Source organism: Vipera ursinii, assembly GCF_947247035.1.
Source record: "Vipera ursinii genome assembly, chromosome: 4".
Taxonomy (NCBI): Eukaryota; Metazoa; Chordata; class Lepidosauria; order Squamata; family Viperidae; genus Vipera; species Vipera ursinii.
In genome coordinates, this window is record NC_139514.1 from 109,358,834 (window position 1) to 109,378,629 (window position 19,796).

At 39.4% G+C, this 19,796-nt stretch overlaps 1 protein-coding gene across 1 annotated transcript in view; it reads left to right on the plus strand.

The window, feature by feature from the left end:
- Positions 1 to 19,796, plus strand: part of DACH1 (dachshund family transcription factor 1) — an 806,874-nt gene that overhangs the window by 687,040 nt on the left and 100,038 nt on the right. Inside the window, exons 5-7 of the mRNA XM_083362338.1 lie at positions 4,151 to 4,323; positions 9,853 to 9,988; positions 14,404 to 14,538. Of these exons, the coding sequence (XP_083218464.1) occupies positions 4,151 to 4,323; positions 9,853 to 9,988; positions 14,404 to 14,538 (444 nt within the window). The remainder of the gene's footprint in view (positions 1 to 4,150; positions 4,324 to 9,852; positions 9,989 to 14,403; positions 14,539 to 19,796) is intronic.

The following is a 19,796-nucleotide window of genomic DNA, read 5'->3' on the forward strand; positions in this document are numbered from 1 at the left end:
AGGATCCATCATTTATTGAAGCACCAAAGTGATTATCTTTCAGCAGATGGATTGCAGGCAATTTTGTCGTAGATGATAATCACACAAAAAAATGGAATATGATCTCAAAGGCCAAAACTGGGATTATGGTTGTGTTAAGTGACCCAGAAGTGCTGAAACTACCTGTCATGTTTCATGTAGGAATTTCTCCATGACAAATAGAGCTCATATAATGTATGTATGTATGTATGTATGTATGTATGTATGTATGTATATAAAGGTAAGAATTCTAGCTCATTTAACCCTCTTGACATGAACCTGACCTGGGAAGTCTCTTGAAATTTCAGTTGGTATAAAATACAATCCCAGGATTGCTAATTGCTGCAAGGTGTTGGAATCCTACTTATGCCAAACATTTTATCCTGTTGCCAAAATGTCAAGTTGGACGTAGTAATTCAAGTGTTGACTTGCCTCTTAAAGTCCTAAAATATCTTGGAACTTGGCTATTGAAAGACTCTTTGTTCAGATGTCAAGATCAGCAGAAGAAGATCTGCAAAAAGCGAGGGTGCTTTCTAGCAAATCTAGAAGGATCTCTCTTGTGGTCTCTTTGTGTTTATGGGATGCTCTTTATTTATGGGATGCATTTTGACCCTGTTCTTTTTGCTTTCAGGAAATGTATACAGATCTATTTTGCCAGACTTTCGATGGTTATGATTTTATTTACTTACTATTTGTGTTTTAACTCTTTTTTTTAAAGTCTCTCTCTTGGCTTAAACAGCAAGCTGTACTGTATCTGTTCTTCAAGTCCTCTAACAAATAAATATAGAAAGCACATTAAAAAGAAAAAAAAGACATGCATTCTGGTCATACTACTAGACATTCTAGAAATAGAGCATCAGAGGAAAAGTGCAAAGAAGAGATTGTAAGGAATGGGCAAAGAGCCCAGTGAACTTTCTGCATATCTGAAGTGCAGGCTTATTTCCACAGTCCAGAAGTCTTTGGAGGGAATGAGAGTGGAAGCAGTTAGAACTTCAGCCAAAACATACTAGACCAACCTTGAAGATTAACTTGGCTAAAGCTAGTGTATAGGAAGGCTTCTGACCTGGGCCTGAGTTTTGATCTAGTTCAGGGGTAGGCAACCTTGGCTCTTTTATGACTCATGGACTTCAAGTTGTGTTAGGATCCAATCTGGGTCAGTCACTGGGACTAGTGGCTAGAGAGAAGTTCCATGAAGATGAGCTCCAGAAGGAGCTTGGAAGACAAAAACCTCTAGTCCTGGTGATTGACCCAATTTGATCCTGCAGCATTATGCTGGGACATGTATATTCGCCTTCATTCGTGAAAGTTGTGTTAACTACAGATGTACATATTGGGAAGTCAAAGTGAAGCTGATTCTCAGTCAAATAGACAGTTTGGTCGTGGGGAGAGGGTGTCTGTTAATCTCCATTTCTGTTATTGTCAGTTTCAGAGAATGTCATTTCAGCAACATTATTACACCAATGAAGTAGATTGTGTCATTTATACCATTTTATGCCATTGGTTTAATGACACCATTCTGATAATGCTGTGGATAAAAAAGCAATATCAGCCGTGGCATCCAGAAGACATTGCAGTGAAGTTTCGTGCTATCTAACGGATTTTAGTGGATTGGCAATGATGGTTATTTAAGTCAGTCGGTGTAGAAATTTCCTTTATTATAGATGTTTTGGGGCTTTCCAAAAGGCTGGAGGTGGCTTGGAGGTGGCTTGGTCCGTCCACATGTAAATGGATTTCTTCCAATCTTTGTGAATAAAGGATGGGTGTTTTTTTTCAGAAGACATTGCCATATAACAGAGCTGAATAAATTTGGGCCTAGGTAATTCTACAGTATGATTACCTATGCAAGCAATATTGTACTGACAACTAGTGGCAAATTATAGACATTAACAAGTCTACATTAACAAGTCAAAGGCAGGAAGGGGAGCTAAGCCTAGATGTAAATAGAAGAAGCTGTTACCTAAATTAGATAAGCCACGGCAAAGCAAGCATGTATATTTATTATGTATGAGGTTTGCAAGTCTGCTTTAAAGATATGCAATAGTTAATTGTTCACTCCATTAGTAGAGAAAATGATTTTAAATATAAACTGAATTAGGATATTTATTTACTGATATTATTTGTATATTAAGTACTTTGCACAGTGCGTACTGAGCTTAAAATACTAACATAAATTGAAGTTAACCAAATGATTGCGTTAATGAGTTTTCATTCTGTTTTTCTATTTACAGCTTCAATTTTGTGTATGTATCTTCCAGATTAACTATCATTTAACTCATTATAGTGATCCAGGAAATGGTGCATGGGAGTTGCCTGGAAGATAAAGAAAATAAAGACAAAACCAAACTAATAATTAGTTTAAAAAAATCTGTTCAGTGTGTTTCTCATACTCGTATCTTATTTTTTTTTTAAAATGAGATTCCTGAATATAAGATGAGAAATCTTTTTTTCTCTTAGATTCAGTCCGTTCCAATTTCAGTCCATTCCAAAATTAAGCTCTTTGTTATTCCCTCGCTGCATTTAAAAATGTAGGATTGAATTTTCACGAGGCTAATTTTTGGGTTTGTGCTTGAATTGAAGTGACAGGTAGAAGTCTCTCTCTCTCTGTGTGTGTGTGTGTGTGTGAGAGAGAGAGAGAGAGAGTTTGTGTGTGTGTAAGTATTTATTTGAGAGGGTTTTTTTTGCTTTTCTCACAGTGATACAAAAGAGCTTGAAATGATCATAGAATCAACAGTGCAAGCAGTGCTATGAATTTTGCCATATTTTTCTGCTAATAATTTATGATAATTTTTTCTATAAATTAAAATGTTCATCATTAATAACGATGACAGTCGTAATCATCATATTTATATCGCATCTTTGTTTTGCACAAATCGGCACGATGGCAAAAAGGCTTATGTGTACACAGCTCATGTCTCAGATGATGATAAGGGTAGTTTGCAGCATCATGGCTGTGCAGGGCTTCACAAAAGTACCTTGCAACAAATAGGAGCTCAGGATGCCACTATAGGGCATTGCATACCAAAACAACCAGACACAAAGACAGTTTTTCCCACCCCATGCCATCACTCAGCTAAACCCCTAATTCCCTCAGCCCTCTCTTATGCTAAGGATATCTATCCACGTAGTAGGGCTGTGTTGCTATTATCCTTCTCATCTTTCCTATTACCTATTCCTATTGGTGTCTTATGGCTGTCACCTTGTTGGTTTTATCTTATGATTGTATCTTATGATTTATGATTGATTTCTTGCTTGTATGTACACTGAGAGCTTATGCACTGGAGAAAAATTCCTTCTGTGTCCAATCACACTTGGCCAATAATGTATTATTAGTTATTCATTATTTGTCAGCAATTTAGTTATGTTTAAGGGGAGTTAAAGTGCAATAGATGTGTGTGTTTTTTAGTTAGTTAGCATATTTTAGTTTAAGTTTGTAAAGTTTATACCCTGTATTCAGCCCTGGGAAGCCGGGGGGGGGGAGGGGGGAGGGTAAGGGAGGGCAAGGGGAGGTGAGGGGGAGGGAGGGAGTTTATTTTTTAAAAATGTATTGTAAAACTTTTCAATTAAAAAAAATATATTCTATCTATTTTCTATTTTCTGTTCTGTTCTGTTCTGTTCTGTTCTGTTCTGTTCTGTTCTGTTCTATTCTATTCTATTCTATTCTGTTCTGTTCTGTTCTACTCTAAGTCTATTCTACTCTACTCTGCTCTACTCTAAAGGTTATTCTGTTCTATTCATTTCAAATTGTCCTCACAAAGTTTTCCTAGAGAGTCTTGAATGAACCACTGAAGAAAGCTTCTGCTGTTGCTCATTATTTTTAGGGAGATATGTTACATTCTGTCTTTGTCATCAAAGTGGCAGGTTAAACCATATCATATGCCTTATTCCAGAGGAATCAATTTTCTCAGATAAGCTGGCTCCTATTTCTCTCCAAACTCCTGGAAATAATTCCTGTCTAACGTATTATACTGTGAGGCTGATGGGTAGGATGTTGCCTTGCTAAGGAACAATTGAGTCAAGCTTTATCTGGTAGGTCCTGAATTGACCGTGGTTTCATGCTCAAAACTGTTTGCACCCTTCAGTATTTGATACATCATAAACTATTATTTTTGCTTCCCTCCCGCACTCTCCCCAGGCCTTGAGCTACCTTTCATGATGATGCCCCATCCGCTTATTCCGGTCAGCCTGCCCCCAGCATCCGTCACAATGGCTATGAATCAGATGAACCACCTTACCACAATTGCAAACATGGCCGCCGCAGCACAAGTACAGGGCCCTCCCTCCCGAATGGAGACATCTGTGATTAAGGTAGGTATGGCCTTGGTGTGCTCTCCAATGTACTGGTAGCCTTTTCAGCCCTCTCCTCCTCAATATGTGTCTTTTGTTCCTAAATGATCTTTTGCAATCTGAAACAAATTACATGAATTTAAAACCCCTTTCATTCAGACTCAGATATTGAAATATGGAAGTGGGCATGGCTGTGGGAGCTGTTCCTGCAGCTCAAAATGTGGGACCAATTAGTGTGGGAACAAGCTTCAGAGAACTAGTGAAAGTCCCCCATTCTTTAGAAAGGACACCAGGACTTTATCATGGCAGCTAATTGCTTGGCTGTAAACAGAAGTGTCACAACTGGCTAGAATGATGGCTAAATGAGAAATGTGGATTGTGAGTCTAGGTGCAGATGTCATAACATCCAGAAAAGTACAGAGGCAGGACTTCATCATATTTTAAATTAATTCCTTCCTTCCTTCCTTCCTTCCTTCCTTCCTTCCTTCCTTCTTTCCTTCCTTCCTTCCTTCCTTCCTTCCTTCCTTCCTTCTTCCCTCATTGACTTGGTAGCATTAGGTGATTAGCATCATGTTCTGTCATGGAAATGCTCCCAAGAATACATGCAGGGAAAAAAATAGGTACATGTATAGTAGTAAGGTGTCATTAGCATTTTCTGTTCTGCTTGATGCCCAGGTAAATTTCATTCTTTAGATACCTATGAGAATGGGAATTTATAGGAAATACATTTTACCTATGCTAGTGTAACAAAATATATTTACTTTCTGTCAAATGCCCTAAAATTTAAGTTATAGGGATATAGAGAGCCGTTCCCAAGGGTACTAACAACATGTCAATTTTGGATAATCAATTAATCAATCAATTAATTAATTGGTAGGTTGGTGGCTGGCTGGCTGGCCGGCTGGCCTATTCATTCACTCACTCAGTCAGTTAGGTAGAGTGAATAATAATTACCTTTATTTTTCAAGCCATACTGTCTCTGAAGACTATTTTGATTTAAAAACCTGAGGCCTTCTATAAATTGGACTTTCATAATCTGCCTGGAAAGAGAATTCTAGAATACATACAGCCTGCACATAGCTTTCAAGACTGATTTCTATTGTTTGTGTGTGTGTGTGTGTGTGTGTATACAGTATATATATGTATTTTTTTATTGCTAACAAAGAATTAAAGGGAGACTGATATGCATTTCAAACTTATTTGTTCTCATCAGTCAGCCATACCCTTCTGAGATTCCAACCTGGGCCGATTGCACCTTAGGCAATTGTTCTAACCCTTAGGCCACTGGCTCTTTCTTGCTTTGTTAGCTGAGAAGCAAGGGAGATATGTGTTAAGTGTTTGTTAAGTATTTAGATTACCTTGCTAGGCCCCAAACATGGGACAAATCTTATTTCCTGTTTCAGCCTAACCCAAGGCCATCAACAGGCTGTAGTCACACAGTGACAGCTCATATTTGTGTATATATATTTTTTGGATTGCTAACAAAGAATGAAAGGGAGACTGATATACATTTCAAACTTATTTGTTTGGGGCCTAGCAAGGTAATCTAAATACTTAACAAACACTTAACACATATCTCCCTTGCTTCTCAGCTAAAAAGCGAGAAAGAGCCAGTGGCCTAAAGGTTAGAACAATTGCCTAAGGTGCAATCGGCCCAGGTTCGAATCTCAGAAGGATATGGCTGACTGATGAGAACAAATAAGTAAGAGAATTTTGAGCTTTGACTTTCTACTACTTTACCAAACCATTCATATTCTGGGACCAACAGAAAGAATAACATTTCAACGGGTCTCTATTTTCTATCATAGTAGGTTATAAGAGTTTCTAAGATGAAATCAGCCTCAGTGGGAAAGTTGATCTTTAGGTCCTTCTCAGCTCAGATTTCCTTGCTGGCCATTCCGTGCTGTTCACCAAGTGGTTTTGTGGCAGTGCATTATCCGAACATTTGCAGATGACAACTTGCTATTTAGCAGGGCTTCATTTTCCGCAGATAAGAAGCTAAAATTCCTGTGGAAGCAAATCTTTCTCTTTCTATTTTTAACCTTTTCAAAAAGAACAAAGCAAACGAAATAATGAAGTCTAATCAAGAAGAGAAAGATAAGAAAACTGGGTTCTTTTTTCTTTTTTCTTTTTAAACGTTATAATTCTACATTCTACAATTAATCAATACCCTTTGGGGAATTAGATAAATATTAGATAGCTGTTTTGCAATCGAGATGTGAGGAATGGAGATCTCAGGAATAAGAGATCCCAGAGCCAAATTTACATATATCTGTTATTCTATCATTGTAAGGAAGAATACAAAAAAATACAAAGAGGAAGAAACAATTACAGATGCTTAACAATAACCAAATTCTGTCTGTTGAAGAAGAGATATTTCTTGTAGAAATGAAAACTCCTAGCTGCACATTTCTTGAAAAAAGATCAAGAGTCAAACCATAACTCAGCTTTAAAAGTGAAGCTGGGGTGTCCTCTTCTTAACAAATGTGAAAAATGGAAATTAAACCTTAAGAAAGGGGCCACTGTTGAGTATTCCTGGTCAAGGGGATTGCCAGCTTTCCAGCCATTGACCAAAATGTTTCATGTTTGGAACAAAGTTGTACACATTTCTATATATTCAAGTTACAGGATGTTATGGGTTGCAAGTCTTTAACTTTCAGAGGACCAACGATGAAACAGAACAAGGTTATCTCAAGCTGTAAAGTAAAACTGTACTGAGCCTTTGGCTAGTAACAAGGTACATTGCTCTTTTCTTCAGTTTTAATTTCTTGGCATTTTTTTCTGGATTTGGCCAGTATCCTTCTACCTTGCCAGGTGACAAAGGTGCAGGCTGCTCGCCTTTACTGAAGTTGCTGCTATTTATCCTGGGTTACGTAAATCAAGGATTACAAATTATTAAGCGTTACTAATCAAAGGGACGTGGTGGCTCAGTGGGTTAGGACGCTGAGCTTGTTGATCAGAAAGTCGGCAGTTTGGCGGGTCGAATCCTGAGTGCCGTGTAACAGAGTGAGCGCCTGTTACTCATCCCAGCTTCTGCCAACCTAGCAGTTAAAAAGCACGTAAAAATGCAAGTAGAAAAATAGGGATCACTATGGTGGGAAGGTAACAGCGTTCCGCGTGCCTTTGGCATCTAGTCATGCTGGCCACATGACCACGGAGACATCCTCGGACAAGTGCTGGCTGTTGGGCTTTGAAACGGAGATGAGCACCGGCCCCTAGAGTTGGAAACGACTAGCACACATGTGCGGGGGAACCTTTACCTTTACCTATGGTTGATTGAAGAAACAAGTCACTTAAATTCAGCCGGTGTGAGCTAACCATGGATGGCCATGTGTTGGGAAGGAAGAGAAGCTAAATTGCTTAGCTCCTGCAAATGCTAATAGTGTAAAATGAGACTGGTGGATAGCATCTAATTTACTTTCTGTTCAACTGTGGTCGTAAGTTGAGAACTACCTGTAAATTTTCTTCTCTGTAGATGTTTGTATTAAGAGAATGGTACTGTTAAAGGAAAAGTCTTCATCATAGTTCAGTTCAAGCCAGGAATAAACAATATGGCGACTGCTTTAGAAAGAAGGTTGTAGTTTATTGAAGAGGAGAGCCAGACAGGAAGATGGCTCTGGAAGAAAAGAGAGTGAGCACATGTAGGGAGTGGGTTTTTATATCCTCTGGAGCCTTTTGCTTGGAGTTGTTCCTGTGGCATGAACTTTGACCTGAGTCTTGAGTGTGCCTTTCTGTTATTCTGATGGTAGTGGGTTAATCCTATTATGTCCTAAGGGTCATATCCTGCTTCCCTGTGGCTGTGGCTGATGACTCTTAGATTTTTGGTGTGAGGGGTTGTTGATTCTAGAGATCTTTCTTTCTAATCCCAGTTTCCTGACTCCAGTCTTTCTGACAAGATTATCACATCTGCAATTCTGCAGACTTGGTTTCTGTTTGGGACAGAGAGACTTGGGGGGAGGGTTTGGTTTCTGCTTTTTTTCTGATTTCTTTCTCTGAGGGGAAGGGGGGCTGACTTCCTGCAGTACTATCCAGGTGGAAACTGAGAGGCAAAGTTCTACCTTCAGAATTATCCTAACGTGGATTTCCTTTATCAAGTTATTATTCATCTATGTAAATTCCCCCCTGCATTCTGAAAGCATGCAGCCTTATCGGGCTTAGAATTAATTCCTAATGAGAAAATGAACATAGCATAAGGGTAGAGCTTTGCTTTACTGTTTTCCTGGCTAACCTCAGAAGCCTGAAAACCATCCCAGATGAAGACACTGGCAAACCACTCTCATAACACTGCCAAGAAAACTGTATGGATGCTGTCAGCAGGAAGCTGAGTTCAGCTCAGGAGCACCATAGCTTTTTACCTTATTAAATAATACGAGGAGCAACTTTCTGTAAGTTCAGCTCAGTTGCAAAATATTCTTTCTCCTTAAGAAAGCAACATCCAGTGTTATTGGACATAGAATTACATCTATAGTAATTGTACAGATTATGTGATTATAACCTATAATCAGTTTTAAAGTTATCATGTGACAAATGATGCATCTCCAAGTCTCAAACAGTAGAGATATTTAATAATAAATACTCCATAATCAAGGTAGGAATGAACACTTTTGTATCGTGAAGCTATTGTCATGTACAGTGTACAGATCTGAATTTTTGCTTTTGTATGTTAGAAGATTGGTGTATGGGTAGTTCCCATGATCAATCCCCTCTTTTCCATGTATATTTAACATAGGTTTTTAGATAATGTGCAATGGGGCTCTTTCAACTCTATGATGCCACCTAAACTCAATACAAAATCCAATCCAACATTGAGTGATCAAAAAATAAGGGAGATGCTTTTGATGGAATTCATTAAAAGCGTTTAATTAGCATGGACTACAGTAATCCAATCCACAGCTGCAAAAAAAAAAAAAAAAACATAGTTTGAGGCAATTCCAGCAATTTACAGCCCTGGTTCTAACACTGCTTTATAGATATTTGTGAATTCAGATCCTGTAATGACAAGATAAATAAAAACATTCACTGGAAGAGATCTTTTTTAATGTAGCATTCAGGCACAGATAATGTGATGGATTCCTCAAGAGCCCATTTTATGATCCCCATGGGCTATGTGACCTTTGCTCCTATGGCTCCCCAGCTCTTATGTTTGGTGAGGTGTAAGTGAGAAAAATATCCCATTAAATCAAGGGTGTCAAACTGCCAGCCCGCTAGCCGGACACGTCATCCGGAAGCCGCACCCACCCCATTGCCGGCAATGGCAAAACTGTCCCGATACGTTATGCGATGTCACATGATGTCGCAAGTTTGACACGTCTGCATTAAATTGTCCCTGTTAACTTAGTTTTTGAGTTCCTGCCCTGCTTTCCATGTAACATGGTCTGTTTGCTCCATCATATCCACTTGAGTTTTGAGAAACAGAAATTACATGAAAATGAAAAACTTGGTTAAGCTTGGTAATCCCAACATTCAGTGAGATGGCGTCTGGAATATTTAGACAACTGTAAGAGGTTCTTTCTTTTTAACTGTTCTTTGTTTTGTCTTGATGATTTACAGGAACGAGTTCCAGACAGTCCTTCTCCTGCTCCATCTCTCGAAGACGGTCGAAGGCCTGGTAGCCATCCATCCTCACATCGTAGCAGCAGCGTATCCAGTTCCCCTGCCCGAACCGAAAGTTCTTCAGACAGAATCCGTAGGTCACTGGGTATTTCCTTTTTACCACCACTGTTTCAAATCCCTGTAATGATAAATCTGCCCTTCATCCTCCCCATGAAACAGTGTGAAGCCAATTCAAACCCTTTTGTTGGGCTACACCAATCAGTATCCACTCATTTTTTTTCCCCTCACTCCTCCAAGGAGAGAACGGAGAGAGACGTGTAGTGGCCTGTCTCCTAACCTCTTGAACACCACCCCATTCCACACATAAAGGATGACACTTCCACCCATGTTGGGGGTAAGCCTTTGTCCAGTGATTTTGCAACCTAAAAACAAAAATCGAGAGAACTCTGAGTTAGGAAACGATATGAGAGAAAATTAATTGCAAAAAAGGTGAACAAAATTACTGAAATCCTCTCCTATTTTTACAAGCTTCCTCACTACGAATTCTTTCCTGTGCTTAAAGGCCCAGGTGAACTGGGAAGGGTATGTGGTCATGTGGTGGGAATTATGGCATCAGGCTGTTAACTGCTGTATGTCGCCGTAGTGTCTGTGTGGAAGACGAAGAGATGTATGTTCTCAACCAGACGTATGGAAAAGGGATGGGCAACAGGCTGCCGGACAAAAGCGGAGCAGTAAGGTCTACTTTGAACCAAGGAAGCCATTTTGCCCCAGAACAGCAGCAGTTCAAAACAAAACACCCATTTTGCTTGTTGTTTCAATTAAACCAGAACAGAGTTGACTCATCTCCTTGAAACAGACACCATCCTGAGACCAATCAGGGTCAAAAGTCAGTTGTGAAGCAAAACAAAACAATGATGGGCAAAAAGGCTTTTGCTTTTCTCAGCAAAAAAAAAAACAAAACAAAACCCTTTGTATTTGTAGTCTCAAATGTCGGGTGTGCCATAAGCTGATACTACAAGCTTGTTTTAGGTTAGTCCAGTCGTGATTTATGAGCCAGGTTTGATCCAAGTTCTCAATTCCTTTTCATTTTTATAGCTCTAGAAAAGAAAAGTGGAGACAACACTAATCTGAGCTTGTTTGTTTGTTGTTGTTGTTGTTGTTTAAAAAAAACCTAGCTTTGCTGCTGCTGTATTTGGCTAGCAGATATAAACAAAATCCTTTTTTATCTTTATTTGTGCTGCATGCATCTCAGTTGGACTTCAGAAACCATTGCTTAACATAGGGAAATCTTTTATTTTTTCTTCTGTAAAAAGGATATGAACACTGGGGGACTTTGTGCCTGCCCATTTATATAAGGTTTCACCTTGTCCCATTTTTAAAAAAATATCCATAACATTCTCAAGTTTGCTCTTTGCTCTATTCCCCCCCCCAGTTCTCTGAAAGTGAAATGAATACCCTGTGACATGCACTTTAATATGTTCCTTGAGTTTGGGCATTAGTGTTATTGTGTAAAGAAAGGCCATGTATTGCAGACTTTGGAAATTGAGGAAGTGGTGCTTATGGTAAGTAGAGCATTAAAAGGAAAGTTCAGGTTATGCATAAATGCATCACTTGCTTTCTTACCACTTTCTTACTATTTAAGGCAATTTGTTTGATCTGCAGTGACATGCTTACATACGCGAGGCACAAAGCAATAGATGTTGTCATGAAGTGATAATAGTTATGTAAAGAAGGGAGCAAGGGAGAAGCTGTAAATTGCACGTCTGTCCCATTTCTTATGGAACGTGTTTTAATTCATTTCACATCTTCTTATAGAGAGATACATTTTGCTAGGGACTTTTTGGTTTTCCAAAATGTCTTTAGTGCTTCTGAAATACTGCAAAGGATAGGCAAGAGGGGACTGGAGGCTAAAACATGAAGAATGATTACAGGAATTGGGTAGGTCTAGTTTAATGAAGAGAAGGATGAGGGATGACATGATAGCAGTCTTCTCAGGGGCTGCCACAGAGAAGAGGGAGTCAGACTATTCTCCAAGGCACCTGAAGGCAGGACAAGAAGCAATAGATGGAAACTAACCAAAGAGAGAAGCAACCTAGAATTAAGGAGAAAATTCCTGACAGTGAGAACAATCAATCAGTGGAACAACCTGCCTCCAGAAGTGGTGAATGCTCCAACACTGGAAGTTTTTAAGAAAAGATTGGACAACCATTTATCTGAAATGATATAGGGTTTCCTGCCTGAGCAGGGGATTGGACTAAAAGACGTCCAAGGTTCCTTTCAACACTCTTATTCCATTATTCTGCTAAGAAAGGAGTTACTACTACCCAGAAGATTAATAAGTGTCTTTCCTGTCAAAGATCAATCCTACATTTCTGATGGATGATACACCCAGGATGCTTGAGCAGTTTTTTATTTATTCTAACTTTTTTTTTTGTAGACTACCCTCAAGAGTGCGAAGATAGTGCTGTATCCAAATATTACAAATATTACAAACAATTCGTAGTAACAATAATTTATTAAATTGAAGGCAACTTTCGGTGACTCGGGGTGACTCACAACAAACCAAGAAATTAAAATCAAATCAATAAAACATTAATGATAAAAGATGGCAAGTGCCATAAATGGAGTTTGAATGTTTTTTGTAGCCCCCAAAAAGTGAGCTGTTGAAATCAAGCTTCTTCATCATGGTCTTTGATTCACAACTGGGAGTTTTATTTCTGATTAATAAGCTCCTGGGATACGGAACATGTCCAGGAGAAATCTACTGTCCGTGATCACTACCTAGAATGCAAATCTAAAATAACTTAAATGTTTAACTAACTTGTGCTGCTGTTGCCTATCTTTTTATATGTAGAGGAGCAATTCCTGCTTCCTTAACTATGTGTATAAATCAAGTTGCAGCCTTCACAGTGAGGTAGAAAAGATAATGGAGATGAGATGATAGAAGGACACACATAAGGTGGAAGGTGGGAGCTTCCACAGCTATTTCTGTATTTTACAGGGTCAGTTAACTTATTCAGTCTTCATATGTTTGGTGGGGGGAAAAGCAATTTGCAAATCCTGTCATTTCTTTTTAAAGGAAGAAGCAAAATGCTTGGTCAGTTTTGTTGTAAGTGAATAAACTCATTCTGTACAAAATTATATGTCTGTACACTAACAGTTGAATCTAAGTCATACTCCATTTCCAACAAGGAGAAAAATGTCCACCTTTGTCTAGTGTTGCAGTGTAAACCGTAACATCCAATTTACAAAAGGCCAAGCACTTTTATACTGTATGTCCCTAAACAAACAAAAAATAGCAGAGATCAATAACATTTATTCAATTATTTTATGGAGCAAATGTAGGGATGTCGATTGAGGAATCAGTCCTCTGGTCTTTAAAAGGGATGTTTAGAGTGTGGCTTTGTGGGACTGAGTATGGTTGCTTCTGAACTGAGTTACAGCTATGCTGAAGGCAGAGCTCTTGAGTGTTAAGAACCAACTGTCATGAAAAGATTGAGCAGGTTGTTCTCTTGGCTTAGAGCAGGGGTGTCAAACTCAATTTCATCGAGGGCCGCATCAGCATTGCGGTTGCCCTCAGGGGGCCAGGTGGGCGTGGCCAGGGAGGGTGTGGCCTGCTGGGTGGGCATGGCTAGAGTGCCTATGGCCTACTGGGTGGGCGTGGCCAGCTCTACATCGTTCGCATCAAGGGTGCCTATGGGGGCCTGGGCAGGAGTGAGACAGATCTGAGGGTCTCTGGCAGAAGGAGGGTCTTCTGGGCCAGGGCCAAGGCAGTGGGGGCCGTTCCCTCACTGTTTCCAGGATGGCTTCGCGGGCCGCATGAAACCACTTCGCGGGCCGGATCCGGCCCCCGGGCCTTGTGTTTGACATGTCTGGCTTAGAGCAAAAAGGAAGAACTTCTTTGTGTCTTCCAAGCTATTATTTAAAGCACAAGAAGGGTAGGTGGAGAATGAACAATAGAAGGAGTGAAGGAAGGAAGGAAGGAAGGAAGGAAGGAAGGAAGGAAGGAAGGAAGGAAGGAAGGAAACCAAAGAAGAAAAAGAGATAAATATCCTTCTTCTGCTGTCCTTTTGTGCTGGACTGGGGGGGGGGGTTCTACTCTTTTTTTGCTACAGCTGAAACTCAACTCAATCAATACAAGTTTTCTTGGATTCCCAACTACCTAAGTACCTTGCTGATCTGTTCTCTTTTCTCTCTTGTACCCTGTAGGATACAATGCAAAAAGCATCAAGAATTTGAATATCATTTAATGACTGTGGACAAAGGATGCTTACATTGTACTAGTGTCCAGTCATCAAAATCAAGGGTAGAAGTAGGAAGCTCTCAGCTTCTTAAGTGAGGAATAAAAATTCTTATCTATTGGGAAAACTCAGGGATCAGGGATTGTGACCTGGGCAGGCTTGATAGTTGGGTGCTTTGTCAAGAAACTTCAGACCCTAACCCTAAACAGACACAAGGCATAATTAAAGTCACTGTTTCCTAACCAAAGTTGAATGTCTTTACCATAATACTTTGTTCTTTGTTCTCTTTCTTTGCATGTGCTAGCAGCTGTCCATCAAAACGGCCTCTCCATGAACCAGATGTTGATGGGCTTATCTCCAAATGTCTTACCTGGTCCGAAAGAAGGTGACCTGGCTGGCCACGAGGGTGGGCATGACTCCAAAAGAATGCACATGGAGAAAGGTAGTGTTGTGGGTTGAAGTTGTTGTTTCATTACACTCTGAGGAAGCATGCTTTTTCTTCATTCATATTCTGTTACAATTTGAGTGGTTCACAAGCGAGCAACATTTACACAAAGGAGAGAGTGAGCACTCACTTCCTGTCTCTATCAAAGGATAACACAACTTCTCTGACGTGCTGGTGTAGTACATTAATTACAGCAACAATGGGGAAAATAAGTGGCAGGAATTATTTGATCGTGTTGTTATGAATAGAAGAAAATGATTAAAAACTCACAATGAAACTCATATAGCAGAATAACAGCTCTTATCTTTTCCCACTTCTTAGATACTTGTTCTTTAGGAAATACAGTACTCAGAAATTATTTTCTGTAATTGGGGTGGATCTATGGTTGATCCACCCCAAGGGGCATGGTGGCTCAGGGGGTTAGGACGCTGAGCTTGTCAATCAGATGGTCGGCAATTTGGCGGGTTGAATCCCGAGTGCCGCGTAACAGAGTGAGCGCCTGTTACTCGTCCCAGCTTCTGCCAACCTAGCAGTTCGAAAGCACGTAAAAATGCAAGTAGAAAAATAGGGACCACTACGGTGGGAAGGTAACAGCGTTCCGTGCGCCTTTGGCGTCTAGTCATGCCGGCCACATGACCACGGAGACGTCCTCGGACAAGCGCTGGCTCTTCGGCTTTGAAACAGAGATGAGCACCGGCCCCTAGAGTCGGAAACGACTAGCACGCATGTGCGGGGGAACCTTTACCTTTACCTATGGTTGATTGAAGAAACAAGTCACTTAAATTCAGCCGTGTGAGCTAACCATGGATGGCCATGTGTTGGGAAGGAAGAGAAGCTAAATTGCTTAGCTCCTGCAAACGCTAATAGTGTAAAATGAGACTGGTGGATAGCATCTAATTTATATTAAATTTAATCAGCCATCCGACTGAAAATATACGAGCTAGATTAATGCATATTAGGACTTCTGTTGTTTATTATGCTACCTTATTTGGTTTGTGCAGGTGTGGATGCCTTTTTCTCTGATGGAAATATTAAATAATGCCTTTGTATGTAGAAAACTTTACAGTTGCACAGTTTGAGAGGCTAATTTTGTGGGCTTGATCTACAGATCTCTTTGAACAACCTCTGTGTACCAAGGGCAAAATCAAGGAATAGGCGTCCAGCTGAAATGCAACAGCTTTCTAATAATGTAAAGCAAAAACTGCAATAACTGATTCAGTGTAGAATTGCTGTAGCAATAAAGAACTGAAATGAAGGTGTTTTGTGGTCTAAGTTAATAGATACAAAAAGATATAAATAAATAAAACCCAATCCAGATCTGTCTTATGCAACTACTGCGAGATATGGAAAGAGAATTAAAATCTGGACACTTTCATTTTGGACAGGTGGCATTTTTAATAAGATTACACTAAAAATTAATGAGAACAACATTTCTCTTATACAAATCATTAATTTTGGTTCATTGCACACACAGCCCGCCGTGGCTCCTTGCTTGCTTCCCCGACACGTAAGTGCTTAAATCCTGCAAAATGTTATCCAGGCTGAGAGGGTGATATACAAGTGGCTTCAGCCCATCTGCATTTAAATACGAATGCACCATCAAGTTAGGAATTTTGTAGACTCCCAGGGAAACAGGTTTTCCAATGAAAGTTTTTTTTGTTACTTGGTAACCATTTTTAAAAATTGTCCAATTAAATAATGTATTAACATAACAAGCCTGACTAGAGAAGGAAAATTATTCCCGTTTAATCTGTTGCATTTTTTTGTTGTTGTTCTTAAATGATTCTTGTTTAGGTCACAAATTTATTCTGCTCTCAATTGCTACCTCTGCCACCCATAACCTTACCTGCTGAAATGGTGTTAGTATTCAAGGGTGATCTAGATTTATAGGATATGCTGAATTAAAAAATGTGGGTTTTTTTGTCATGACTGCATTTATCACAGCTTCTGAGCCAGCCCTGTAACTTAGAGGCCAAACTTAACCTGTTTCACTTAAAGATATTTGCAGAGATAGTTATTATCTGCTTACAGGCCTGTAGCTCAAATATGCAATTTTGTTTCTGACCATCTTTAATCTTTCAAAGTCATTAATCATTATTACGGGTGGATAAATTAATGCAAAATAAATAGGTGTAGGCATTTGCATCCTTACGATAGAAAATGCCTTGTCTGCATCACTGTCTTGCTTTTTTTTTAAAAAAAAGAAAGACATAGAGATACATCTTTGAACATTAGTCATTAACCATTTATATATTACTCGCTTTCACACACAGACACACACACACGAGACACACTGGAGCTAATCCATCAATTGGAACTCAAATGACTTGAAATAATTACAACTGGGAGGTCTTAGAAAAGCACCATCTTCAGAAGAAGCCCTCTTCCCTTTTTAAATTTAATTAATTAAAAGTAATGCAAAGGTATACATGAAGAGGCCATGAAAATGCTTGAAGACAGCAGATAGGGAAGGCCAGAAGCAGATGGCCCACGTTGGTGGAAGATATTACTGGTGTTGCAGCCAATTATGTACACAATCTTATTTCTTATAAACAAAAAAATGGACCTTTTCCAGGGCATGCATCAATCCTTTTCTCTGTCCTTCTGTTCAGCAGATATAAGATATTAGATTAGACTATGTCTATGTGGCAAGATGGCAACAGAAGTCATGGGTCACATTCTTTTAAGCTGGCCCTACTATGAGCAAGCCAGATCCTGAAGGATATTCAAAGGTCTTCATTTTCTTATTTATACTCATGTGCAACCAATCAAAATAGCAAATACAGTAGACAAGTTTAATAAATAATGTTGTCTTTGCTAAGTTATTTGTTGGTTAACTAAATATCAGTGCTACTACTATTGGTTAACTAAACTTCAGTGCTACTTCAGTGCTAGAAGGGATTTGTTTATACATAGTAGCTTGCCCCGTCAGTGGGGTAGTTGTATTCTGCTTGATTAGATTGTTGTTTATTGCTTGCTTGTTTGTCTGGTGTTAATCCCTGCTTATCTGGGTATTGATTACTGGCAAGGAGGTGTTCTGGTTTTTTTTTTCTTTTTTTCTTTTTAGCTTTTTAGCTTTTTGAATGCCATGGAAATGTTGTTTATCCCTATGTGTCTGTTGATGGTTAATTTATCTGAATACCAAGCTTCCCTAGCATTTTAGATTTCAGTCTCAGTTGAAATTATGATTAAGACTGTCCATGTGTTGTGAAATTAAAGACTTTTCATCATTCCTTCTGACTGCTGGTTTATGTTCATGGATGTGTTTTCCTAGTCTTTTATCTGTTTGTCCTACAAAGCGGCTGTTACAATCTTTACACTGTAGATTACTCCTATTGCTTCTTCGAGAGGAACATCTGGGAGTGCTGTGGTTTGTAGATGCTACATTGAAGTCCCTGCTATAACTCCAGAGAATGATGATCCCATGGGTATTTCTCTGATATGTTGTTATATTTGTCCACTGAAAATGGGCAGTGAAGCAGAGGTTGATGAAGTGATTCCGAGTATTTCAATCTTAGTGTATTTGGATAGGTAAGGTGGCTATGCAGTGCTGCTACCATGGACTTTTTCTTTAGCTCTGGTCTGTGCATGGACAGTAAGGAGTACCGTGATGTCAAATGAAACCATAATCTCATCTTCTTCTGTTATTAGGTCTTAAGTGGTTTTCTTAAGTGATTTTCTTGAGACACTGTGCAGGGGAGATGATAGAATATTTGATCCCCTCTGTGAGATGTCCCCAGATGAAGAGGTATGTGGGGCTTGCGTAACAATAGAAGCATGGAAGGAACAAATAGAGAGTAGCCCCACCCCCTTCTAACATTACAAATGTTTCCTAGTGAAGTAACAACATGTCTCCAAGCAAACAGCCAAGCTCAGAGAGCACCAAGGACTCCACCGTTCAACCCTGGGCTACAGAGGTTCTCCACTGTTAGTAAGGTTTACTCTGTTCCATTCTACTCAAAGTTCCAGAAGATTATTAATTTACACTCTGTGATACACCTAAGAAGTTAAAAGCAATATGCATATGAATGATTTAAGGACTTGGATGAGAGGAATATAGGTTTTTTGCATTCGCCAATAAAGCTGTGGATCAGCAAGGGTTTTGCTGAACTCCGTCAAATGGTTTCACTGATGGAACCAACCTTTGCTTGTTAGTATCCAGCTGCACAAAGTCTGAAGCACTGTAAGATCCATGTAAGGGAATGTAGCCCAAGGTAAGATTGTGGTTAATGGGAGAAAACGTCTGGAATACATCTTACTATATATTGCTTACAGAAATAAAAGGGGGAGAGGTAAATTAAATGACCAAATGGATAAGTGAATGGATAAAAAGAGGAGGCAGCTTCCAGTCTTTAAGAACAGGAGGTAATAAACTAAGGGTGAGAATTGGGATGTTCTTGGGAATTTAGCCAGTGGTTTATCATAGCATTCATGTTACATTGGGTCTGATCAGAGGATAGTTGAGATGTGCCTTTGAAAAGTTTCTGATCCTTCCATCCTTCCGAGATCAGTAAAATGAGGAGCCAGATTGTTGGGGGTATTATGTTGACTCTGTAACATGCTTAGAGAGGGCTGTGAAGTGCTGTGAAGTGCTATATAAGTCTAAGTGCCATTGTGATTCATGAACATTTTCTAAAGACATATTGTGAGATGAGTAGACCTTAAACTATCTTTGTATTCTCTAAGCTGTTGTCCTCCATTTTTTATTCCCTTTGGAGCATCAAGTAATAAATATGGGAATGTTCAAGTTCCATATATAATCCATGGTTATATTACCTTTGCATTCTGCACTGCTAATGTAGATCCATAATTAAGATCATCTGTAAGGTGGGGAAGGAACTCTGTAGGAAGCATTAGTCAAGGATCTGCAAAATCCAGAGCAGGTTGCATATTATCTGCCTGTTGACATATTCTACAACACTTAACCAGCACCTTTGAAATGGTTGGATTTGCCTAATATCCAAACTGAAATTTCAAGCTAAAAACCAGAAGTCATTTCTTCACTGAGATTTTTTAACTGACTTCTAAACCATACACAGGCAGCTCTTCTTATGACCACAGTCGATCCCAACATTCCCATTGCTAAACAAGACAGTTTAATTTTTCCACACGTTATGACCTTTTTTTTTGGCCATAGTTGTTAAGTGAATCACTGCAGTTGTTAAATTAGTAACACGGTTGCCATTATAACTTTAAACAGTCACTAGGGACGTGGTGGTTCAGTGGGTTAGGACGCTGAGCTTGTTGATCAGAAG